Here is a 26,521-nt window from a genome sequence, read left to right on the forward strand (position 1 = left end):
CATATTTATTAAAAGGGCAGTAGTGAGTACACTGTGTATTATACATTCAAAGTATTCATAATGGAGTCTAACACTATTCTTATCTAAATATTCCTGCTTTCTTTCTTTTGCTTCCAAGGATAAGGCTGGAAGGCACTTTAATAAATTATTAATTAAAAAAAACTGTATTGGTCATCCAGAAAAACTTCTGACAATAATACTATGAAGAATCCAAAGGCATTTTTGAGGGCATAGTTGTTCGTACTCTACATTCACCTATGCTTGAATGCGTTTTCTTAGTTCAGCTGCAATTTTTTCCAGTTGTTGAATGTTCCAGTGCCACTGTCTTCTATTTGACTGAAGCTTGTTCACCTGACAATGCAAACGCTTAAGTATTGCACTGTATCTCTTATGCTGTACCTATTAAAAGAAAAGTACATGTCAATTGGGCTTGAGAAGAATAAACAGAAAATAGCCATCAAAGATATGGGGGCTACCTACCCCAAAGAGAACACTTGATTAGAAATTATTCACTATAATAAACTGTTAATAAAAACAGATAATAATTATAACTATCCAGCACTTATTACATGTTACTGTGCTGAGAACTTTGTACATATAGTTTGTACATATAGTAAAATTCTTGCTCACTTATGTGGAGAACAATATTTCGTATAAACATGTAAAATATCAAAGATTAACTTATCAAAATAGTAAAAAAAAGTTTCATTTTCTATATTCAGATGTTCACTGCAATTACAGATATATTGATCTGAAGAAAAATCTAAATCACGTAGTCCACTCCCCTGCCACTAAGACAGTATTCACAGGGAGACAGACAATGCTATTGGAAGTCAATGAAACACACAAGGAAAGTGCAAGGGCTTTGATGTTAGGCTCACGAGGAAATAGAAACAATTTTTTTATTTTAGTGTTGATTCTACAAAGAACACCCATTTAAAAATTTTTTTTTAAGAAGAGAATTCAACTTTGTAAGTCACGGCTCTTTAATAATTTTTTTTAAAAAGAAATCAAATGCCATACAATCAACCTTTTTAGTATTTAAATCCATCTTTAAATATTGTAATATTAAAACTTCATGGTATTAATATGCTCAATTGTCTATTATCACAATCAATTTGATGTCATTTTCGTTATCACCCCATCTCCTTGAAAACAGAATCCGTTACCAATAACTGTCACAATTCTTTTTAGCACTAAGGAACAAATAATCTGTTGTCTCTTTCTATAAAGTAGTTCATACAGGTAGAATCATACAATATGTGGTTTGTGGGGCTGGATTATTACACTTAGAATCTGTCATGTTTGTAAGGGTCATCCATGTTTCAGTACATATCAGTTCATTTATCCTTTTTGTTGCAAAATAAAATTCCATTGTATAATTTGCCAACTAAAATTTGTACATATAATTAAATTCTTGTTCACATTATGTCAATAACCATATCCCTGTTATTGTATAACATGCCACTTTTTAATTATGTATTTCACCATTTGATGGACGTTTGAGTTACCTTCACTTTTTAGCAATTATAGTACTTCTATGGAACATTCATGGTGTGTGTGTGTGTGTGTTTTGTGTGTGTGTGTGTGTGTATAGATGTTTTCTCTTCCCTGGGGGATGTACCCTGGAGTGGAATTAATGGGTGATAATAATATCCCTATGTTTAACCATTTAAGGAACTTCCAGATTGTTTTAAAAGTTTTGAAATGTTTCATACCTTTATACATTCCAAGATCAATGTGTGAAGATTACAATTTTTTCATATCCTAGGGTTGGAGTGATAGTACAAAGGGTAGGGTGCTTGCCTAGTATGTAGACAGCCTGGGTTCAATCCCAGTCACCCCAGAAAGTCCCCTGAGCACCCCCAGGAGTGATCCCTGAGCACAAAGCTTAAGAAAGCCTTAAACATACCAGATGTGCTCCGTCATTAAAAGAGAGAGAAGGAAAATATTCACTATTATCTTTATTTTTATCATAATACACCCTATTGTGTGTGAAGTTTTGTTTTAAACAAATAACCAAGAAAAAAAAGAAGAAGAAGAAGAAGAAGAAGAAGAAGAAGAAGAAGAAGAAGAAGAAGAAGAAGAAGAAGAAGAAGAAGAAGAAGAAGAACAACAACAACAACAACAACAACAACAATAACATGACTGGGAAAATTGCCTATTTATTTCTTTCTAGGGTGCCAGGGATTTAATCCAGGGTTTCACACTTGAGAGACATGCCCCCATTCATTTTGTAAAAGTCTTTTTTAAATTCATTTTTAGTTAAATGTTTGTAGAAAACACACAGTTTTACCAAAATTTACCATTTTAACCAATTTTAAGTGTAAGATAAAATAAAAAAAAACAAAAAAAACAAAGGCCCTCCCGTTGATCGTCGATTTGCTCGAGCGGGCCCAGTAACGTCTCCATTGGAGACTTTGTTGTTACTGTGTCTGGCATATCGAATACTCTCGGTAGCTTGCCGGGCTCTCCGAGAGGGGCGGAGGAATCGAACTCGGGTCGGCCATGTTGGCCGCTTGTAAGGCGAACGCCCTACCCGTTGTGCTATCACTCCAGCCCAGATAAAATAATATTAAGGATATTTACATTATTAAGCAAACAAAACCACCTTCCAATTGTAGAACTTTCACTTTGCTAAACCAAAACTTTATTTCCATTAAACAAAAGTTTTGAATCTTTATATTCAGTGCCCTAAACCCTACCAATCATCATTCTTCTTTCCATGTATATGAATTTACTATGTCAGGTTACCATAATTCTATAAGTAGAACCATAGAGTATTATCCTCCTGTGGCTAATTTATCTAATTTAATATAATGTTCTTAAAGTACATCCATGTAGTACCAAGTAAAAATGTCCTCCCTCTTTTAAATATGAATATTTACTGGTGTGAAATATTAAATATTGTTTATTCATTCATCCACTAGAATTGCTCTTACTTTTTGATTATACATGCTATGTATAAACATGGATATATAAATATCTATATTAGACAAATATCTATGTTTAGACTTTTATTTCAGTTATTCTATTTTATATAATCAGAAGTAGAATCTTGGGTAATATAATTCTATTTTTATTTTGGAAACCCCCATACTTTATATAATGTGGTTGTACAAGTTTCTATTCCCACCTGCAGTGTATGAAAGGGTCTAATTTCTTTGCACAGTGGAAAGCAGTTGTAACTTTTGCTTTTCTTCATCATAGTAAAAACTCACTTTTATGTTTTGTTAAGATGATTCTTTTTTTGGCAGTGCCAAGGACTGAACCCAGGGCTTTATGCTGCAAGACACTAGCACTGAGCCACATCTCTGTCCCAAAACATCCCCTTCAAGAATAAGGAGCTATATAAATTACCTCTTTGTTTATTGGTTTGAGGAAGTGCTTTAGCAGGTCAGGAAGATAGTGCTAGGTCAATTTAAAGAAAGATCAATTTGTCAAAACTCCAATTTCAACAAATACTCCATTCACCAAATATAAATTTATAACCTATTTAGGCTGTTGGCAGACAAGTTTCTGGGTTTCTGGGCCCTTAAGATTCTGTCCCTGACCTATTTCTCTTTATCTCCTCCCCTTGTTTTTCTACTTACTGGGAACCAGATTGTGCTGTGCGCTGAATATTATCTCTGACTTTTCATCAGTAAAGGTTCTCTTTTTCTTGCCTAACATTTTTGCTACTCTGTGCCTTTTAAATCTTTATTATAAAATGGTTTCTTTTGATAGCATTGTGAAGACTACGGACTCCTTCTTTGAATAATATTTTAGTGCATAAAATAAGACACACAGGACTACAAAGGAAACCCAATTAAACTGAAACACAGTACTGCAACAGCAGCAGGGAAACTGGGGCAGAGACACTCTAAGCATTCCAAAAACACTTCTACAAAAACAAAGTGGGAACTTGCCATTAATACTTCACAGAAGCTGCTATAAATTTTAGTATCTTTTAAAACATCCAGTTTCTATTAATAGTACAAATTCAGATAGTTAATTCAAATTGGTTAACTAGGTCTGTTGATATGTTGGGGAAATGTAAAATGATATTAAAATTAGAAATAAATTAACATAAAATAAAACATTATATTAGATAGTAAAATTTATATTCAGAAGAATACAACGAATTCAAAAGGAGATATATTCATTGATGCATATGTAATATGATTTGTATAATATACTTACATGTGTAATGTAACAAATTATTTATGTACCCATTTTAAATACTGCAGGATATTCATATGGAAAATATAGTCATTAGATATGCTTATAGTCATGTTAGTAGTGTAATAGAAAACTAACTAGAACTAATTTTGAGTTTAATCAATATATTCAGTCAGTTTGCATGTTTGCTCATTTCAAAGTTATTCAATAATTAAGCTATTAAAGTAACTTTAAAAAAAAAGTCAGAGACGTGTAAAGTTCCCTTAGTGGGACTCTATATTACCAGTCACAGCTAGATGTCACAGAAGACATTCATACATCTAAAGGAAAAAAATATCTCATCAGAAGGAATTTGTGAAGAATATCTTAAAAATACACAAGTGAAAGTATTTCTCACCCAGGTCTTAACTAACAAATATTGCCCTGTAAAAGAGATTGGCTCAGAAGTCAAGGATGCTCAAACTCAGATGTTTGGCTTGATGTCCACGTTGACAAACCAACCATGTGATAAAGGACTTTTTTTAGGGAAGAGCAGCACTTCAAACTCAAACAAACCAGTTGGTTTTCTCCAAAATTTTTACTGTAAATCAATTAGTTTTATAATTCATACTTTTCTAAAACATAAATTCCATAATTTCTATAACATTTGAATCTTTAATTAGAAATGAATATTCCATAAAATGTATTAGCAAGTATTTTATGTTCTTCGGTTTTAATAAAACTTTTGTTTCATTCATCTCATTATCTGATTGTTTATTTCTATTTACATACAACTTGGAAATTCAGATTTAGAGATGGAACGATAGTACAGCGGTTGGCCCAGGTTTAATCTCTGGCATGCCATAAGGTCTCCTGAGCTCACCAGCAGTAGAAAGCACAGAGCCAAGAGTAAGTTCTGAGCACAGGCAGGTGTGAGCTCAAAACAAATCAAAACAAAAACAAATTCAAATTGAGGGGCCAGGGTTACAAAAATGTGCCCTGAAACTCTAAGCAAACTTAGTTTGCTGCCTGGTGCCACCTACAGGTACCAAAGTTGGTCCGGGTGGTTCTAGTCTTTGGGATACATGGCAAGTGTGTACTCTCTAGGGCATTGTGCTAATATTTTTCTAACACCACGATTAAAGTGTATAAACCCTGGTGAGTACAACGGCTAAAAAATGTTTAAGAAACATGGTCAGACATGTAAGCCCTAACAATCAGTTTTGTGAGAATCATAAGTGAAAAGACCCCCTGGAGAGTCACCCCACATGGCAATCAGAAGTATGACCCCTAGCATGCACAACCAAGTGTGTATACACCACAACATGCTTGTAGGTGGGTTTTGGCCACTACAATGACAACAAAAAAAATGTGCAACTTAAGGAAGAAATAGAAAAAACAATTTTTATATTTTACCTCTAATCCTTTGATCTGCTAAATTTACATATGGTTTATTATGCATGTTTCTCAATATTTTCTACATAAGCAACTGTTCTGTGAATAAAGTTTTACTTCTCTACTATTTTTGTGGCTTATATTACTTCTTCTACTCAAAAGCACCAAGGAGAATACTATCCTAATATATCCTAGTGTAATGTTGTAAGAGAAGCTGCGATCAGTTATTTTCACCTTGTTCTCAATCTAAGAGGGCAGCATTAGACATTTCACCAATAAATAAGGTGTCAGGAATTTTTTGCTAGATTTCTTTAAAAGTCTGAGAAAAGTTCTTTGCCTTTTAAATATGCTACTGTTATTATGAATAATACTGTGGTGTTTATGTTGTGCTCTTCTGCAACTATTAAACAATTACATATGTTTTTCTATTTAGATCATGTTAATGTGGCTAATTACATTATTTGTTTTAGACAATTAGATCAACCATGCTTTTCTGGCACCGATTCTGCTTGGTCATGAAGTATTAACTTTTTTGTATGTAGCTGAATTCAATTAGAAAATATTCTGTTCATTGTAAACTGAAATGCAAGCATGGAAGTTTGTAAGTCTGTAATTGTACCTCACAGTGATTCACTAATAAAATAATTTTTTAAAAAATATAATCTTATTTTCTTAAAGTTGCTGGAAACAACCCAGCAGCATCAGAAAAAAAAGAAAGAAAATATTCTGTTAAGTCATTTTATACCTTTTAATGAAGGACAGTATTCCATGGCTTCTTTTCTGGTAATATTCCTATTCCAGAAACAGGTAATATTCCTGACTAGAGTATCAATGTTAAGCTAGCCTCCTAAAATGAGTTGGGAATACTATCCCTTTCATTTTCTAAAAGCTATTCTTTTAGGTATTACTTCTGAAATAATAAACTCTACTAGTGATACCATGTCAATCTAAAATTTTTTTATGGGGAACGGTTTAATTATGAATTCAATTTCACTGATTTCTCAGTAATTATAAAGATTCATCTGATATAGATAATAGGCCTGAACATAAAGGTAATTTTTTTCTTTTTTTCCACACCTGGTGGTACTCCAGGCATACACCTGGCTTTGTGTTCAGGAATCATTCCTGGCAATGCTTAGGGCACCACATGTAGGGCCAAGATAAGTACCAGAGTTACAGAAGATGCAGCCGTATACTAGGCAAGCACCGTAACCTTTGTGATCTCTGATCAAATAATTTCTCCTTATAGTTTCCATAGAATTTACTCGTTCATCTAAGTATTTACATACAATATTATAAGGGTTGAGGTGATAGCACAGCAAGTAAGGCATTTGCCTTGCATGCGGCCGACTTGGCCGACCTCGGTTCGATTCCTCCACCTCTCTCAGAAAGCCCGGCAAGCTACTGAGAGTATCTCACCAGCAAGGCCTGGCAAGCTACCGGTGACATACTCAATATGGCAAACACAGTAACAAGTGTCACAATGGAGACGTTACTGGGCCCCCATGAGCAAATTGATGAACAATGGGAGAACACTGACAGTGACAATATTATAAACAATGATTTCTTTAGTTAAAAATGAGTGTGACATGAGTTACCAAAACTTATGGGACACAGCAAAAACTGTGTTAAGAGGAAAGTTTATAGCTCTACAAGCATTCCCAGGAAGGAGGAGCGAGCCCACATAAATAACCTAACCTCACAGCTTAAGAGCTTGGAGAAGGACCAACAAAAGGGGCACAACCTGAACAGGAGGAAGGAAATAATAAAACTCAGAGCAGAGATTAACAAGATGGAAACCCAAAAAACAATCTGAAAGATCAATGAAACCAAGAGCTGGTTCTTCGAGAAAATTAACAAGATCGATAAGCCTCTAGCAAAACTCACAAAGAAAGGGAGAGAGAAAACACTAATAAACCGAATCAGAAATGAAAAGGGGGTCATTACAACAGAAACTACAGAAATTTAAAGGATCCTCAGGGAGTACTTTGAGAAGCTTTATGCCACGGAACATGAAAACCTCGAGGAGATGGATAAATTCCTAGACTCCTACAGACTCCCAAGGCTGAACCAAGAAGACCTGGAATACCGGAACAGACCTATCACCATCAAGGAAATTGAAATGGTAATGAAAAGTCTCCCCAAGCACAAAAGTCCTGGCCCAGATGTCCATAAGGTACACATAAGACAAAGTTGGCAAAACCCTCCATGACATTGAAGCTAATGTTATCTTCAAAGATGTCACATCACTGGCCAAGCAAGTGAAGACAGAGATAGATAAATGGGACTATCTTAATCTAAGAAGCTACTTCACCTCAAAAGAAACAGTGACCAAAATACAAAGACAGTCTACAGAATGGGAAAGGATATTCGCTGAATACCCATCTGACAAGGGGTTGATATCAAGGATATACAAAGTACTGGTTGAACTCCACAAGAAGAAAACATCCAACCCCATAAAATGGGGTGATGAAATGACAGAAACTTTCTCAAAGAAGAAATCCGAATGGCAAAAAGGCACATGAGAAAATGCTCTACATTATTAATCACCAGGGAGATGCAGATAAAAAACCACAATGAGATACCATCTCACACCTCAGAGACTGGCCCACATCCAAAAGGACAAAAGCAACCAATGCTGGCACGGATGTGGTGAGAAAGGGACACTCCTTCACTGTTGGTGGGAATGCCGACTAGTTCAGCCCTTTTGGAAAACAGTATGGACGATTCTCAAAAAATTAGGAATTGAGCTCCCATTTGACCCAGCAATACCACTCCTGGGAATATATCCCAGAGAGGCAAAAAAGTATAGTCGAAGTGACATCTGCACTTGTTTGTTCATTGCAGCACTCTTTACAATAGCCAGAATCTGGAAAAAACCTGAGTGCCCAAGAACAGATGACTGGTTAAAGAAACCTTGGTACATCTACACAATGGAGTACTATGTAGCTGTTAGAAAAGATGAGGTCATGAAATTTACATACAAGTGGTACCACATGGAAAGTATCATGCTAAGCAAAATGAGTCAGAAAGGGAGGGATAGACATAAAAAGATTGCATTCATCTGGGGGACATAAAGTAAGAAAATAGGAGATTATTACCCAAGAATAGCTGAGATCAGTAGCAGGAGAACTACTCCATGGCTTAGAGGCCAGCCGGGCATTCTAGGGGATAAGGCAGCTCAGATAAAGAAGGGAGCACCAAATAAAGGGTGTTTGGAGGATCCTCGAGGATGGGAGATGCATGTTGAAAGTAGACTATGGACCGAATACGATTGCCACTCAATGCCTCTTTTGCAGACCCCAACACTCAAAAGGAGAGAGAGAACAAAAGGGAATGCCATGCCACAGAGGCAGGGTGGGATGGGGGGATGGGGATGGGAGGGGTACCGGGATCCATGGTTGTGGAAAATGGGCACTGGTGGAGGGATGGGTATTTGATAAAGAAAAAAATTGAATTTATAAAATTCAATATAAAAGAAAAATAATTGGTAGTGGAGAAAGAGTACTGGTGGAGGGATGGGTACTTAATCATTGTATAACAGAAACCCAAGCCAAAAATTTGTAAGTCTACAATTGTACCTCATGGTGTTTCACTAATAAAAATTAAAAAATAAAATGAGTGCGACAATAGCCAAAATCTGGAAAAAACCCGAGTGCCCGAGAACACATGACTGGTTAAAGAAACTTTGGTACATCTACACAATGGAGTACTATGTAGCTGTTAGAAAAGATGAAGTCATGAAATTTACATACAAGTATTACTACATGGAAAGTATCATGCTAAGTGAAATGAGTGAGAAAGAGAGGTACAGACACAGAAAGATTTCATTCATCTGGGGAATATAAAGTAACAAAATAGGAGACCAACACCAAAAAATAGCCGAGATAAATACCAGGAGGTTCACTCCATGGCTTGGAGGCCAGCTGCACATGCTAGGGGAAAAGGCAGCTCAGATAGAGAAGGGAGCACCAAATAAAGGGTCTTGGGAGGATTCTCCCAGGATGAGAGATGCATGCTGAAAGTAGACTATAGACTGAACATGATTCCACTCAATGCCTCTTTTGCAAATCACAGCACCCAAAGGGAGAGAAAGAACTGAAGGGAATGCCCTGCCACAGGGGTGGGGTGGGATGGGGAGGATAGGGGGGTGGAAGGGATACTGGGATCAGTGGTGGTGGAGAATGGGCACTGGTGGATGGATGGGTACTCAATCATTGTATAACTAAAACCCAAGCACAAATATTTTAAGTCTACAACTGTACCTCATGGTGTTTCACTAATAAAAATAATAAAAATAAAATGAAATAAAATAAAGATAAAACACCAAAAAAATGAGTGTGAGTGAGTATTGCAGTGGAAGGTAGTAGGCAAAGGAAATACTGCCTTCCCTATTGTATTCTCATCTTTTTCAAGAATGTGCTCCTACAGAAATAATAACCATACATTTGAAAGAACAGAAAGAGCAGAGTCCAACCAATATGATTAACATCCTACTCTCCTCACTTGCCATTATCTATGTAACCTTGTATAAATTATTTAAATTTCTGATAAATTCTGAACACATGTTAACCTGAGAATTTAAATGTGAAACCCTTTGTAAACTTCTAGAAAATATCAGGTACTTGATTCATTACAATATATTTAATAGTCTTAGATACTCCTTTAGAAAATATTTTATGATATCTAGTGATCTGAATAATTTTTTAAAAATTTTGTTTAAAGCTTCATGGTTTACAATACTATTACTGGTAGAATTTCTTAGGTTCAATGTTCCAACACCACATTCTGAACCATAGTCTCACTTCCCTCCCCTAGATGTTCTCTCTTCCCTTCCACATGTCTGTCCCACCTACGCTCAGTTCTGTAGTCCAGTTCTCAGTTCTTTTGCCTTAGAACTTCCGTTATTTCATTGTTATGTCTCTTTATATCACACCTAAGTGAGAGATGATTCTGTATCTATCCCTCTCCTTCCAGGTAACTTCATTCAGCATGATACTCTCCAGTTCCATCCACGTTGCACGATTTTGTCTTCTCTCTCTCTCTCTCTCTCTCTCTCTTTCTCTCTCTCTCTCTCTCTCTCTCTCTCCCATGTTCTCTCTTTTCTCTCTTTATGCGTGTGTGTGTCAGTTTCTGGGTCACATCCAACAATGCGAAGGGCTTATTCCTGCCTCTATGCTCAGGAATCACTCCTGGAGAGGATCAGGAACCATATAGGGTATCAGGGATTGAACTCAGGTCAGCAACATGAAAAGCAAGCATCTTACCCACTGTACTATCATTCTGGCCCCATAATTTTGTCCTTTCTTATAAATGAATAGTATTCCATAGCTTCTTTATTCAATCATCTCTATCAGACACTTGAATTGTTTCCATATTTGGGCTATTGTGAGTAGTGATGCAATAAATGTAGGAATGCAGATGTCTTTTCTGAATAGTTTTTGGGTCCTTGGAGTAGACACCAAGAAGTAGAATTCTGGGTCATATGGAAATTCAATTCTTAGTTTTTTTGGAGAAGTGTCCATATTGTTCACCAAAGGGGTAAAACCAGTCAACATTCCCACCAACAGTGGATTAGGATTTCTTTTCCTCCACATCCCCTCCAATACTGGTTGTTCTTTTTTGTTGTTGTTGTGTGCAAGTCTCCCTGGTGTAAAGTGATACCTCATTCTTATTTAATTTGCATTTCCCTGATGATAGTGAAAGAGCTTTTTTCACATACATTTTGACCAACTGTTTGTCTTCGCTGAGGAATTTTCTGTTCATTTCTTCTCCTTAATTTTTTGATAGGGTTGACTGCTTTATTCTTGTTCAGTTTTATAAGTATTTTGTGCATCTTGGATGTTAACCATTGTTAGGTGAGTCGTAGGAAAATATTTTCTCCCACTCTGTAAGATGTCTTTGTATATTATGGTCATTGTTTCTATTGCAGTGCAGTTTCTTAGTTTGATGTAGTCCCATTTGTTAATCTTTCCTTCAGTTTGCTTGGCTGTTAGAATCAAATAACTTAAGGCACCTCTAGTTAAATTTCATTAAGTATTCTGCCTGTGTTTTCCTCAATATATTTTATGGATTCAGGGTTGATATCAGAGTCTTTCATTCAGTTGGAGTTGATTTTTGTGCATGGTGTGAGAAAGGACTCTGAGTTCATTTTTTACAGGTGACTAAGTTAGTTTTCCCAATATCATTTATTAAATTGGCTCTCCATGCTACACTTCATACTCTTTGCTACCTTGTCAAAGATTCATCTGAATAATTCTTAACTTGCTGTTAGATCATCTTTTCACTTTCTAGGTTTTTCTGATAGGATTTGCATTCCAATTGTGCAATCATTTCTGTAACTGACCTCAATAAATTAATGTTCCAGTCAATTTTGTAATTTGCATGCTCTATTGTACCAAGTTAGACATATTTTGCTTCTGAGTCCTAGTAGCTTTGAAAGAGTTTGGAGCCCTGACTGTAGAAAAATAATTACCATTAGTGAATCTCAAAATACTTTATATAATAGCTATTATCACAAAATTCTATCCCTGAAAATTTTAGACTCAACAAGTAATTTTTCATTAAACCTTGAATTAAAAAAATCTGATTATTGCTTAATACTTGAAGCTTTTATGTTTGTATATTTTGTACTTGCATATTTTGTATTTACTTCTCAAATTTTTACATTGATGACTCATACCTTATCTTTATTCTCCTCTCTCACATTTAGTTCCTTTCTTCCAAAGCACATAAAAGACAGAAAATAAAGAGAAAGCCATTTTCAAATACATATTTGGATTTTTTTCATTTAGAAATGTTCTAAAAATAACAAAAGCCTTTGACTATAGAGAAACCATGTCAAATTCAAACCTGTTTACACTTTTGAATGAACTAAAAAGATGTAAACATTAACAACGGTATAAAAAATGAAACATGCAAATCACAAAATGTGTGAAAGCATTAAAATTAGAACAAAAGAATGCTGTAATATACACAGAAGATACAATTAGCAACACTCAAATGCCATAAGGTCATGGATAAAGCCATTCAGAAGAAGTAGGAGAAAAAGACTCAAGGAAAAGATAAGGATTTCTCATCAATAAAATTCACATAAATGATCAATGAACAGTAAAACAAAAAGTAATTACTGGACCAGAGAAATATCTCACTATTAGAGCATAATGTAAAACACTGGAATTGATACCTGATACTACAGATAAAAAGATTAAAGTTTAAAAAGATTGGAGATTAAAAAAAAGGTTAAAGTTTCCTTTGAAGGGCTGATACCCATGGTCCCAAAACCATCTGTATTTCTATATTCATTGTTGTACTATTTACAATAGCCAGAATCGGGAAACAACCTGAGTATCTAAAAAAAACAGATGACTGGATAAAGAAACTATGGTACACAATGGAATACTATGCAGATACTAGGAAAAATGAAGTCATGAACTTTTCTATAAGTGATGGATATGGAGAAAATCATGCTGAGTGCAATGAGTAAGAAGAGGGCCGGACATAGAATGATTACGATTATTTGTACGATATAAAAAACATAGTATAAGACTAATACCCAAAGACAATAGAAACTAGTTGATGGTTGGAAGCTTGCCACAAATTTAAGTAGAGGAGGCAGTTAGGAGAGAGAAGACATATCATGACAATGATAGTTGGAAGTGATCATTCTGGACAAGCACTGAGTTGAATGCTGAAAGTGGGGTAAGGGATAACCTCCTAGTACCTGTATTGTAAGCCATAATGGGAGAGAGAGACAGAGACAGAGAGAGGGAAAAGATAGAGAGAGAGAGACAAAGAGAGAGAGAGAGAATAAAGGTACCTGCTGTAGAAAGTCAGGTTATAGATGGTGGTGGGAGGGAAACTGGGGACAGTGATGGTGGGAAATGCACACTGGTGAAGGGACAGGTGTTGGAACATTATATGACAGAAATCCAATCATAAAGAACTTTGTAACTGTATATCTTTTGGTGATTCAATTTTAAAAAATGGAAAAAATAGGGCCAGAGAGATAGTATAGCAGATAGGGAATATGGCTCCTTACCCATGGCCAACCTGGGTTTGATTCCCCAGAACCAAATAAAGTTTCTTGAACCCTTCCAAAAATAACATGTAACTGCAGAACCAGGAGTAAACCCTAAAAACTGTCAGGTATGACCCATGAAACAAAAAAAGGAAATGGAATTTTTAAAACAATAATATTTGACCTTAATTTTATAATTTACTCTAGTTTCTTACATTTTAATTTTTTCAACCACCATATTGTAATAAAATTGAGGATAACATTTAATTGTATTAGGCCTAATAAAACTAAAATTTAAAAGGAAGGCCCCAGCCCACATAATTCTAATACAGACATCCATATTATCAACAATTTTAAATGTATTAAATATTAAGGCAAGAGACCAGAGCGATAGTACAGCAGGTAGGGCATTTGCCCTGCATGTGGCCAACACGGGTTCGATCCCTGACAATCCATACTGTCCCCCAGACACCACTGGGAGTAATTCCTGAGTGCAGAGCCAGGAGTAAACCCTGAGCATCACTGGGTGAAACCCAAAAGGACAAATAAGTAAATTAATAAACTTTAAGGCAAGAAGTTTAATGACAAAATTTTAATGATGAAATTTTAATGTTGAAACACTTCAAAAATGAAGTCCCAAGCTCTCTGAAATTCCACATAAATTTAACATTTATAGTCACATATCAGTTCTTTTGCTGTTAAAAATACGCATTTACACTTTTACTTCTGTTAATATGACATAAATATTAAGTGCAAGTAAGAGTCCTTAACATTTATTAAAAAAAATGAAAGCATCTGTAAGTTGGAGAGAAGAAGCCAAACTAACTAGGGATCTGGTAAACCAAGGGAAGCTATGATGCTGCATGCTCTGTGTTTTTGTTCTGCCTCATCAATCTCCCAGTGAACACTGGAAAAGACAGGCGCCAGGAAACAGCAGTGGGAGCAGCCAAAATTGGCTGCAAGACTATTCTATTCTTTCTAGTCTAAAACTAAATCAAGGGAATCCTAGAAAAATAGGAAACTTTTCACTGATTTTTTTGATGATTGAAATGATTTTTCCCATTCCCTTCCTTTGGTTGGTGTTGTGATGACGAGGACTTCTGTAAGTACTTGGTGTGGTGCACAAACATTTGGTTCTTGTGCTCACAGGGAGCTGCATATCAGAATACCTTTGCTTCAACCCTGACAGCTGTGCCGACTGGAAAACGTAACTCTTTTAGCTATGGAAGGCATTTGTGACAGCACAGCTGCTAGGCACAAAAAGCAGTGTTGTTGGAATCACATTTTGTGGTGCAACAATACCAGATATTAAAAACCAACCTTACAATTGCAAGGTAGATGCTCGAAGTGACTGAGCTATTTTTATGTCCCAAGCTACCCAAGGAAAACATTTCATATAGTAACTACTCTATTAAAGTCAAATACCACATAAAACAGCTGTGTCACCTGTGCTTTACCACCAACACCGTACCAGGAAAGGATGAGTGGAAACCATAAACTTCAGGTATTACTAGGCTATCACAATCTTGTGTATGGAGAGTGGAGTAAGTAAGAATGAGACATCTTATTATCTCATTCTTACTTTGGACAACCTGGCAGGCAACCGAGTGTAACCTGCTCACACGGCAGAGTCTGGCAAACTCCCCATGGCATACCCAATATGCCAAATACCAGTAACAATGATGGGTCTCATTCTCCTAACCCTGAAAGAGCCTTGAATATGGCACTTCTTAAAATCTCAGGGCTAGGACGGAGACGTTACTGGTGCCTGCTCAAGGCAATCGATGAACAACAGGATAATCGTGATCATGATCACAATCTTGCCCTAACTCTGCTGCTGGTAATGTGTCAGAGAAGGGTCATCCAGGACTCAGGTCTTTTCAGACTAGCTAGGCAGTAACTTTATGTTCTGGTAGAAGTACAGACTAAACTTCTACCCCCATCTAGTGGTAACAAGACATCCACTTTCCTCTTACTGGGAAGTATCAGAGTGGAGATCAAGGACTTTCACCAACACCCACAGAGAGAGAAGGCCACAGAGAGCAGTAATGAAGTGTCTCTACCCCACCCCTCCCAGTCAGGGAATTATGACCGGACAGAAGTGACAATAGACTTTTCCCCCTATCCTGGGTGCTAGCAGCAACTGACTGAAGAAAGGGATCACTAAGAAAATGATAACTGGAAAGATCGGTTGGGATGGGAGATATGTGCTAAAAGTAGATAAAGGACCAAAAGGGATGGTTTCTTGGTATCTGTGTTGCAAACCATAATGTCCAAAAGTAGAGATTGAGTATATGGGAAACTGTCTGCCAGGGAGGGGCATACTGGGGAGATTGGTGGTGGGGAATGTGCACTGGTGGAGGGATGGGTATTTAATCATTGTATGATTGTAACTCAAACATGAAAGCTTGCAACTGTATCTCAGGGTGATTCAATAAAATAAAATCTAAAAAGAAAGATAGAGAGAAAATTCCTTCATTGCTGAAAAGTAACAATAAAAAGAGTCTTAAAAACTAATACCATGTCTGATTTGGGGGGTGTAAACGCTAAATAATAATGGTGCATCTTTTGTTGAAACAATGAATCTAATCAAAGTAGGTAGAGTGTTAACTAGAATTCATCTGCCTCACAGGCATTGGGAGGGGTGGGAAGGGGGTTTTATTGGGGTTCTTGGTGGTGAAAAATAAGTATTGGTGAAAGGAAATGTGTTTGATAATTGCATGACCAAGACTTAAACCTGAAAGCTTTGTAACTTTTCCCACAATGATTCAATAAAAAAATAAATAAATAAATAAATAAAAGCTAATACCCAATGTGTCCAGACTTCAATAGAACAAGGACTATCATATAGAAAAAGAAAATTAAAAAGTGTCAAAATCAAGATAACTCAAGTTAAAATTATCTGACAGAAATTTTAAAACCATCATGAGCCAGAGAGGTAGTACAGCAGGTAGGGCACTTGCCACGCACATGGCTGACCTGGGTTCGATCTCCAGCATCCCATATAGTCCCCTGAACACTGCCAAGAGTAATTCCTGAGTGCAGAGATAGGAGTAACCCCTGAACATTGCTGGGTGTGCTCCAAAAACTAGAAAAAAAATAACTAAAGACATTTGCATAAAGAGACTTCAATGGAGGTTATGAACATCCCCTAAACAAATGAAAGATAATCTCTCAACAAAAATGTAAAAGATAAAGCACCAAGTGGAAAAGAGGAAATCACTGAAATGAAAAAGTCAATGGATGGGTTCAAAAGGAGAATAGAGGTAATAGAGAAGAGAATCAGTAAGTGTAAGATAGAAGACTAGAAATCACTCAGTCTGAACAAGAGAGAGAATAGCCTAATGAAAAATAAAAAGATTTCAAGGGACCAGTGGGAATTTAACACAAATGACCTACCAAGTATGTTATCAAAGTTCTGGAAAGAAGAAAGAAGGCAGAAATGAAAAAAGTATGAGCTACAATGTTCCTACATTTAGCAAATGATATAAACTTAAGGGAGTTAAGAGTCATTTCAAGAGGATAAATCCAAAGAAATTCATAGCAAAACACTTGAGAGAAAAATTATGAAAACGTAAGACAGAAAAAATATCTTGAAAACAAACTAAACACTTTATAGAGAGTAAAAAAATAGAATGACAGTGAATTTAATATAAGAAATCATAAAGGACAGAAAAGATATTTTTCAGTGATGGAATAAGTAATATTAGAACATCAAGAAGGAAGAAAAGAGAGTTGAAAAATACAAATGAAGATGATAAAAAACTGTCTAAGACTGTAATTATAGTTATAGAAAATCTGAGGAAAAAATATTGATAAAAACGAAAATATTAGCACACAACATTGAACCATGGGAATACTTGCAAGGGTGATAAGAGGCCACCCTAAAAGCCTCTCTCCCTCTCGGAGAGCCTGGCAAGCTACTGAGAGTATCTCGCCCACAAGGTAGACCCTGGCAAACTATCCATGTCATATTCGATATGGCAAAGCCAGTAAATACAATGAGTCTCACTGCCCTGGCCCTGAAAGAGCCACCAATATGGCAACGTTAAGAAGGAGGAGGAAGGAGAGGCTGATAAAATCTCAAGGCCGAAGTAGGCTGCCAAAATGAAGAAAGACAAAAATGATGGTCTGTACTTTCAATGCACGTTTGCTAGCATTGGATACATCCATCGAGGACCTGATGGTACAAACATGAAAGATCAAGTACGACATCACTGATGTGACAGAGACGAGAAGGCATCAATCACATCACGCCATTTTCAACACTCGGAACATGCAACAAAAGAGGCTTCGGAGGTGCTGGTGTCCTTGTCAACATGGATTTGGTCATGAGCATTGATTCATTTGAATGCCTAACAATCCGAACTGGATGATTACACTTGAATAGATATGGCTCACTGCCGGCAGTTTCTATCTTTGTTGTCTATGCAACAACATCCAATTACGATGAAGGAGAAATTGAGAAATTCTACATGGAGCTGGAGAAGTTCTATAAAAAAGACCACACCTTCTACAGGATCATTGTCGGTGATTTTAATGCCAAGATAGGACCAAAAAGATGGGCCGAAGAAGTCTACATCTGGACCCATGGCCTAGAATGGAACAGACAGGATGAGAGATTGTCTGAGTTCATCATGTTGACCAAGACCATCTATGGTAACTCACAGTTTCAGAAGACTGAATCTAAACATTGGACATGGGAGTCTCCCGGTAGAGGGTTCCACAATGAAACTGAACACATCATATTCAATCGACAGTTTTGCCTGACCGAGATTGCTGTTGTCCCAAAATTCCAAACGGGATCAGACCACTGTCTTTTTCATGCAAAATTCTACTTCATAGAGCAGGGAGAAAGGGCTGCAAAGTTCAAGAAGAGAACTCCCAGAACTACGCCAACTGGGAGCTCTTTGGCACTATTGTGGCAACATGGGAAAAAGGCCATCATTGACCACATTGACAAAGAATACGATAGACTGGTTCAGCACCAACATGATTGTGCAAGGAATGCCGAGAGAGATAATCACCAAAAAATGTCTGTCTTCGAAAACTCTTGAGCTTATTCGCCAACATGGCTTGGCTCAAGCCTCAGGCAACCACAAGCGAACATCTGAGCTCACAAAGCAGTGCAGAAAAGCAATAATGGAAGACCTCAAAGAGAGAAGAGTGGCAGTGCTGGCAGATGCAGCAGAAGCCAGGAAGAGCAACACCAGCCTGTCCTTCTCCAATTACAAGACCAAGATGACTGCCCTCCAACATGCTGATGGATCTATCACATCTTCCAGAAGAGCAATGGAGAAGACTATCCATGACTTCTACTTGGATCTCTTTGAGAGTCATATCCACCTGCCCACATGCCAAATTCCGCAGGATGGATATGTCGTTCCCAATGTTCTCCCTTCAGAAATCCCGCACGCCATTTTGTTAGGAAAGAAGCGAACAGCACCTGGTCCAGACAAGGTCACCTGAAGAATACCTGAAGAATCTGAGGTCAATACTCATCAATACACTGGTTCAGCTCTTCACGTGCTACCTGTCTGAATGTAAGGTTCCATTCCAATGGAAAACCAGCAGGACTATACTACTGTACAAGAAGGGAGACATCCACAACATTGGCAACTATCGCCTGATCTGCCTGTTGCCTGTCATTGACAAGCTATTCACTTGAGTCATCCTGAATAGGATTGTCAGAACACGAGATGAAGGAAAACCATGAGAGCAAGCCGGGTTCTGCAAAGGATTAAGCACGATTGACCATATCCACACGATAACCAAGCTCATTGAGGTTTCTTAGGAGTTCAAGATGCCGCTCTGTCTAATGTTCATTGATTTAAAGAAGGTCTTTGATTCTGTTGAGATGGAAGCGGTCATCGAAGCCCTAGCCAAACAGGGCATTCAAACAATACATCAGGATCCTCCATGAGCTGTATTACGGATTCACTACCAGGATCTCACCATTATACAAAAAAGTTATCATCCATGTCAAGAGAGGGGTTTGGCAGGGTGATACCATTTCACCAAAACTCTTCAGTGCCACCCTCTAGAACCTCATGCAATGATTGGAATGGGAAGGAATGGGAGTGAAGATAGACGGTCAGCAACTACACCACCTCCGCTTTGCTGATGATGACATTGATCTAATAACACCAAACATTAGCCAAGCAGCACAAATGATGGCCAACTTCGACCGTGAGTGTGGAAAGGTCAAATTACAACTGAATCTCACAAAGACAATGTTTTTGAGAAACGCTCTCATTCCTGACGTTCCATTCACTCTCAGTGGGACAAACATCTCCGAATGCAACCATTATGTGTACCTAGTTCGAGAAGTCAACATGACGAATGATTTGGCATCTGAGTTGTGCAGGAGGATGAGAGCAGCGTAGAATGCCTTCAAGAGTATCAAAGAAATAGCTAAGAGGAGGAAGAAAAAACCTCTAGCTCCAGGCACATCTCTTCGATTCCACTGTTCTTCCTGCATTAGCATACGCCTCAGAGACCTGGGCCCTACAAAAACACGATGAGAATGCTATTCGGGACTCCCAAAGAGGAATCAAAAGAGCTATGCTTGGAGTATCATGCTTCACTCAAATGAGAGAAAGAATCCGGAGTTCCAACCTCCATCGACGGTCAAGAATCAGGGATGCTGTCTCATTTGCCAAGGTGTCAAAAATCAGATGGGCTGGACATGTAATGTGATTTGGAGATGACTGCTGGACTAGAGCCATTACCTACTGGACTCCACCGGACGACAAAAGATCGTGTAGCCACCCACCTACGAGATGGTCAGACTTCTTCATCAAGATCCTGAATGATCGGTTTGAGGCTCTTTCTGTTCCTATAATGCACAGATGCCATTGGGCTACACTACACAACGGGGATGAATGGAGACATTACTGGCACCCGCTCGAGCAAATTGATGAGAAATGGGAAGTCAAGTGATAAAGTGATTAGCACACAAGGCTCTATCTGTAACATGTTAGTAATCTCTTATACAAGGGCATAACGGCTCTAGGGTGAGATACAACAATCTTCACACACTTTCCTCTGAGAAAACTTTTCTGGATCATTTTTAGTGGATTATTTATAACAAGCAATACAAAAACAATTACATAGGACCTGCTTTGGGGGCACATTTGGGTGGTGGTGAGAAAATTCGAAATAATGGTGGTAGGAAGGTGTAATGGTAGTGGGATTGGATTGGTGTTGTAATACTGAATGTAATAAATTATTGTGAACAAATTTTAAAAAAAAAGAGTATCTGTGATAATACCAAAATCTACTTACTTACAGACTTTTAAATGGGTGAATTGGATGATATGTATATGATAACTCAATATAGCAAATTTTATTCAACTTAATTAACTGGGAGGAGGATGCTTACAAGTGGTGCTCAAGGTGCCCACGGCCACTTTTTGCAATTCTCCTCCAACTGGGCCATTTTCTGCTGCTGCTACTGCTCAGACCTTTATTCTGCCAACCCCCCGCCAATGGCCACACAGCCAGTGCTCAGGGGCCTCGAGAGTTGCAACCAGCAATGTTCAGAGGCCTGTGGTATGAGATGAACCCTGGGGCATCACTCTAGCTCCACAGCCACTATTTAAAACTACAATAGTAATAGTCAGAGCCAGAGTGATAGTGCAGCAAGTAAGGCATTGCCTTGCACAAGGCAGATCCAGGTTCAATCACCAGCATTCCGTATGGTCCTCTAAGTACTGCCAGGAATGATTCTTGAGTGCAGAGCCAGGAATAAGCCCTGAGCACTCAGATGTGGCCCCCAAACCAAAAATTTTTAAAATGCTCTCAATTATTACAAGTATGAAGTCAGAGAGGTTTAGAATATCAGTCAGTTTTCTGCTGCCTTTACACAGCTTCAAGGAGTCTGTTATCTATGTAGGATTGGTTATTCTCTTTGAATTCATAGGGTTTGTCTCAAGCCATTAGTTGGTTACCAAGATGTTGGCAGAATGAGAACTAGAAGAATCGCAGGCTAGACTTAAATAGAAGTGAGTGCTTTATTTGTCTGAATATATTAATATTTGAATAACTTCAAATGACAACGTTTTCTCTAATTATCTATTAATGATTTGGAATGATCCACCACTTACTATAATTCTTCCTGTTTCCTGGCTATTTTGAGAATTGAGTTAACTATGGAAATTATGAATTTAGTATAATAAGAAATGATCCCACAACGCACTGAAATTCAGACTTACCTCTATTTCTTTTCTTAATTTTTCATGTGTCTGTTTTTCTTCTTCAAGGAAACAGGTTTTTTCAACAATAGATTCTTTTATAGCTGTAATTTTATCCTTTATCTTTGTAATGTCTTCCTGTATGTTTAAAAAAATTTTAAATACCAAATCAAGCAATGATCGATCTAAATTCAGAATTTTCAGTGTTTCTATAATTTTAGAAAATTCACCATCACATTTAATTTTAGAAAATTACTTCTATTTGGTATAAAAAATAAAGAACAGCTAGCAATTAAAATAAATTTCACATTTTAAAAATTGAAATGAAAATCAAGAAAGGTGGAAACTGCCTATCAAAACTGAAAAGGATCCTTTTTATTCTCTAGCAAAAAAATAATAGCTACTTTAAGTATTATCTCCCACTGTGTTCAAAGAACAGTAAAAAAAAAAAAGATGCTTAAGGTGCAATTATTAACTCATATTGTTTGATAACAGCATTAAGAATATTAAATTAATTTGAATTGCTCTGGATCCATTAGTTTAGAAAACTACAGATTCAAAATTTTTTGTGACCAACCTTCTCTGTAACAACTGGATCAATTGTTCACAGTGATTTTGCTTGACTAAACATTTTTGTTAATTCACAGGGAGACTTAGAGACATTAAGTTTATGCATACACAATTGGCACAGTTATTGTAGAATTCATATACTTATATATAACATTTTAAAAGCTGTTAAAATAATTTTGAAATTATAGTAGCTATGGCTATAAATTTTAAGTTAAATTATCTTTTATAAGTCTACTTGTTTGTAAAAGCACTTACAAAAAATGAAGCAACAGAAAAAGTTTTGGTATGTGATATTTCAAACCTGTTCTTGTTTCATGCGTTTTCCTTCTGGATTTTGGAGATCTTGCATAAGTTCCTCCTTCATTATCTTTAGTTTTTTTACAAGATCTTGTTTTTCACGGAGTTCAATCATGAATGGCCATTTGCTTTCTACTTCCCTCAAATTCTCTTTATGTACTTTTATTTTTGCGTAATACTCATTATATTTTGCCATGTGTTCCTCAAAATCTTCTTGGGCTGCTTCTATGTCATAGTTAAGCTTTACATTTTCTGTATGTAAGGATTTGAGTTGAGTTCCCAAATTTTCACAATGAAATTTGGTATTCTCTATGGCAGAATCTTGCTGATAAATTTTATGTTCTGTTTCTTGAATTTCTGCTGAGACAGAAGCTATTTGTTTTTCAAGCTCATGAAATTCATTCTGTAATATATTTTAACATTATCATTATTAATTTATAATATTCAATGTAAGAAAAACTGTTTTTATCCATAATACATATAGGAAAATGACAACATGAAAAAGGATGCATAATAGGAGAAAACATAATAAAATATTTTATAATATCATAGATATCCCAGTTGTTATATTTTTACGTAAGCATAATCTAAATATTAAAATTTTACCATCAGTCTGAAACTTAAAATTTTATTCGTAAAAAAATTCACAATAATTTTAATAAGATATTTATGAGGGATCAGAGAAATAGTACCACAGATAAGGTGCCTGCCTTGCATGAGGCTGACTGAGGGTCAATCATCAATACCCCATACGGTCACTTGAATCCATCAGGAATGATCCTGAGTGCAGTCAGGAGTAAGCCCTGAGCATTGTCATAAATGAAAAACATAAACAAAAAAATAATATGTATATTGGTACCAGAAGTATATAGTGAGTAGACAACATGATAAAAATGACAGTTGAGTAAAAAAATCAGAAGATCCATGTTCTAGCATTCTTTAATTTGTAACTAGCCTATCATAAATAATAAACTTAAGTTACCCTATTCAAACCTCAATTTCTTCACCTGTAACACAAGCATCAGTTAGCTATCTTACCTTTCTGGGATATCTGGCATTTCTAACTAACATCAAATTTTAAAGCATATTTTTGAAACATTGGTTTAAGAGTTCTCACATGTCTATGAGCACTGTGGTAGAGGAAGGACAGAGAGAATAGTCACACAAAAAGAAATATAATTCTTATGAAAGAGCAGAAATGTACTGAAGGAAAAAATGACTAAAGCCAGTGAAAACAGTTAGCTGTTTTTAACTGTTTACTACAACGGTCCAGGAAAGAGATGAGATTATAGCCAAAATGTATTCTTTGCTAAAGGTAGTTGATATAATGAAAGAATTTTTAAGAAATATTTATACACCATGATAGTATAATTAACATAATTATATCTCTGTGGATACATTCGTAACTTAATAACTTAAGCCAAAGTTAAAACTCAGCCTTAGACTATCCTCAGGGTTCCCGTCATGATGACTCATATATTTACAAATATTAATTTTTTTTAATCCTCGTGAAAACCTTATAAAGAAGTCCCTGTATATTTTTATATTACTTCTTATTTACAAATGACAAAAGGTAGCACTAGGAAATTAAACCACAGAATCAGAAGTAGCAAATCTTGTCTTTAAAACTAGCAGATCAGGGCAAAAGTAATAGTACAGTGGTTGGCATTTGCCTTGCACACAACCCGCCTGGTTTTAATTCTCTGTGCCCAGTTAGGATTGATCCATGAGCACAGAGTCATGAGTTAGGCCTGAGCACTGCAGTGTGTGGCCCAAAACAACAAGATAAACAAGAACAAAAAAACCTGAGTAGATTAGTTCTAAAGTGTATTCTTTTTATTTTTGTGATACATATAATAAAAATCTTTACAAAGCATAAGGTAAAAGACACTGTATCCTTTAAGTCTCTTTAGTTATAGTAAGAGTATAACTAATTAATCTGAAGGCAAAAATAAGCATGGCTTCCATGTATTCATTGTAGTGGAATTATGAATATATTTTGGAAATATAAGGAATACAGAAATTCTCCTAATCTACTTGAAATGTTAATTTACAACTAGTACTCAAAGTTGTAACTTAAAAAATACTGGCTTTAGAAATTAACGTTTTCATAATGCAGCATTTTGGGAAAACTATCAACTGGAAGTTTAAAATAACTCTACTTGTCATATTAGATTTTATATACTTATAAAAATAATGATGTTGCTGAATCCTTATACATTAGGTATGCAAAATGCTTGATAAACCTTACTGCTCATATATAGGGAATCTGAATAATTAAGAATTAAATATTTAAAATATGAACATTACCTCCAAAACTAAATATACTTAACAATTTTATTATTAATTTAATTAAAATAAAATTTATATTAAATACGAAATTTAAAAAAGCACTCATTTAAAAGACTATCTGAAATATATTACCTGCAAATGAAACAGAAGTTTTTTGCTTTTCTCTATTTCTGAGGTTTGTGATTGTTGTTGCTTTGCAACTTGTTCTACAACATCTATTAATGAAGATGTATCTTGTTTAGCTGTAGCTAGGCAGAAGAATAAAGAACATAATAGAAATTTTAATGCAGAATCTAAATTATAGTTCTTTATGCAAAATCATGAAAAAGCAGATGTTTCCTCATAAATAAACTAGATGCAGGAATGGTAATCTTTACTTATGACTATAAACAAAGACACAATCAAAGGTAATAACAGTAATAGATAATTAAAAATTGCCTAATGCAATTTGTAGCTTGTGCCTTCATGGAACAATATAAATATCCTGACTGTGTTAATTTTTTTTATCCAATGCACTGAACATATAATATAATTATTTTTCTGCTGTAACAACTATATAGCAATTATAATTGAATTTTATTATAGACCAACATTACATTTATACCTGCTATACATAGTGTATATGTTTTTTCTAATAAAAGTTATATTTCTCTCTAGTCTAACTTGTTATTTTAACAATTTTTTAATTGAATCACTGTGAGAACAGTTACACAGCTTTTAAGTCACAGTCACACAATGATCAAACACCCAACCCTTCAACAGTGTACATGTTCCACCACCAAGTATAGCCCCCATCTTACCCCTCCCCCTGCTTGTGCAGTAGACAATTTCCACTTTACTCTCTCTCTCTACTTTGATTCCATTCAATTTTTGACAGAAGACCCACCATTATTTGGAATTTTCCCCCAACAATCAGACCTATTGAAAAGGCATCATTAGATAATTTGTTTTCTCTTGCTGATAATGAAGAGCACATGATGTCATGCGGGCACAAGAGCAGCCGCGCAATTTTGGATTTCTGATATTTTAGGAACTATGTTCGGAGGAATTTCTGTCACAAGCCACTGGATTCCAAGATTGGTTTGTGTGCCTCTGGGGTTGTGGCCATTCCAGAGCAGGAGGAGCCTTTTGTGGGCAGCAACTCAGGGTCTCGACTGGGTGGGGAGAGGGGCCAACCCTACCCCCTCATCCCATGAGGCTCGGCGCATCTCATCACTGCAGGCTCGTACTTTAGTTCAATAGTTAACAGAATTATTATGAAGGACTTTTTTGCTATGGTTTATCTTTTATTCATTTATTAAGGCTTAGTTACCTTCTTCGGCAGGCTGGAGCGATAGCACAGTGGGTAGGGCGTTTGCCTTACACACAGCCAACATGGCTGACCCGAGTTTGATTTCTCCGCCCCTCTTGGAGAGCCTGGCAAGCTACCGAGAGTATCTTGCCCGCACGGCAAAGCCTGGCAAGCTACCCGAGACGTATTCAATATGCCAAACACAGTAACAAGTCTCACAATGTTACTGGGCCCGCTCGAGCAAATCGATGAACAACACAAGGAGCATGAGTTACCTTCTTCAGTAACTTCTTGATTTTTATTTTCTTTTTTGCCTGACAT

The 26,521-nt window shown here is 36.4% G+C and overlaps 1 protein-coding gene across 2 annotated transcripts; it reads right to left on the reverse strand.

Moving 5' to 3' along the window:
• CCDC122 (coiled-coil domain containing 122) lies at window positions 1-26,521 on the reverse strand. Of its 2 annotated transcripts, XM_056110032.1 has the most exons (5): window positions 26,476-26,521; window positions 25,042-25,157; window positions 22,622-23,020; window positions 21,772-21,888; window positions 1-399 (listed from the first exon to the last, which is right to left on the reverse strand). In XM_056110032.1, the coding sequence occupies exons 1-5, from the start codon at window positions 26,519-26,521 to the stop codon at window positions 256-258; spliced, it is 822 nt and encodes a 273-aa protein (XP_055966007.1). In that variant the 3' UTR covers window positions 1-255. The 2 variants fall into 2 exon arrangements, with proteins under 2 accessions (XP_055966007.1, XP_055966008.1); XM_056110033.1 differs by lacking the exon at window positions 26,476-26,521 and having other exon boundaries at window positions 22,622-22,974; window positions 25,042-25,110.

This window comes from Sorex fumeus, unplaced genomic scaffold (genome assembly GCF_029834395.1).
Source record: "Sorex fumeus unplaced genomic scaffold, SorFum_2.1 ptg000008l, whole genome shotgun sequence".
Lineage (NCBI taxonomy): Eukaryota > Metazoa > Chordata > Mammalia > Eulipotyphla > Soricidae > Sorex > Sorex fumeus.

Bases quoted from the DNA above. Each gene is read 5' to 3' on its own strand.
- CCDC122 (XM_056110032.1), bottom strand. From the start codon at position 26,521: ATGTCAGGCAAAAAAGAAAATAAAAATCAAGAAGTTACTGAAGAAG. The intron at 25,158-26,475 runs GTAACTCATGCT...TCTTCTGCCTAG, and splicing joins TCAAGAAGTTACTGAAGAAG to CTACAGCTAAACAAGATACA. The intron at 23,021-25,041 runs GTAATATATTTC...AATATATTACAG, and splicing joins AACTTCTGTTTCATTTGCAG to AATGAATTTCATGAGCTTGA.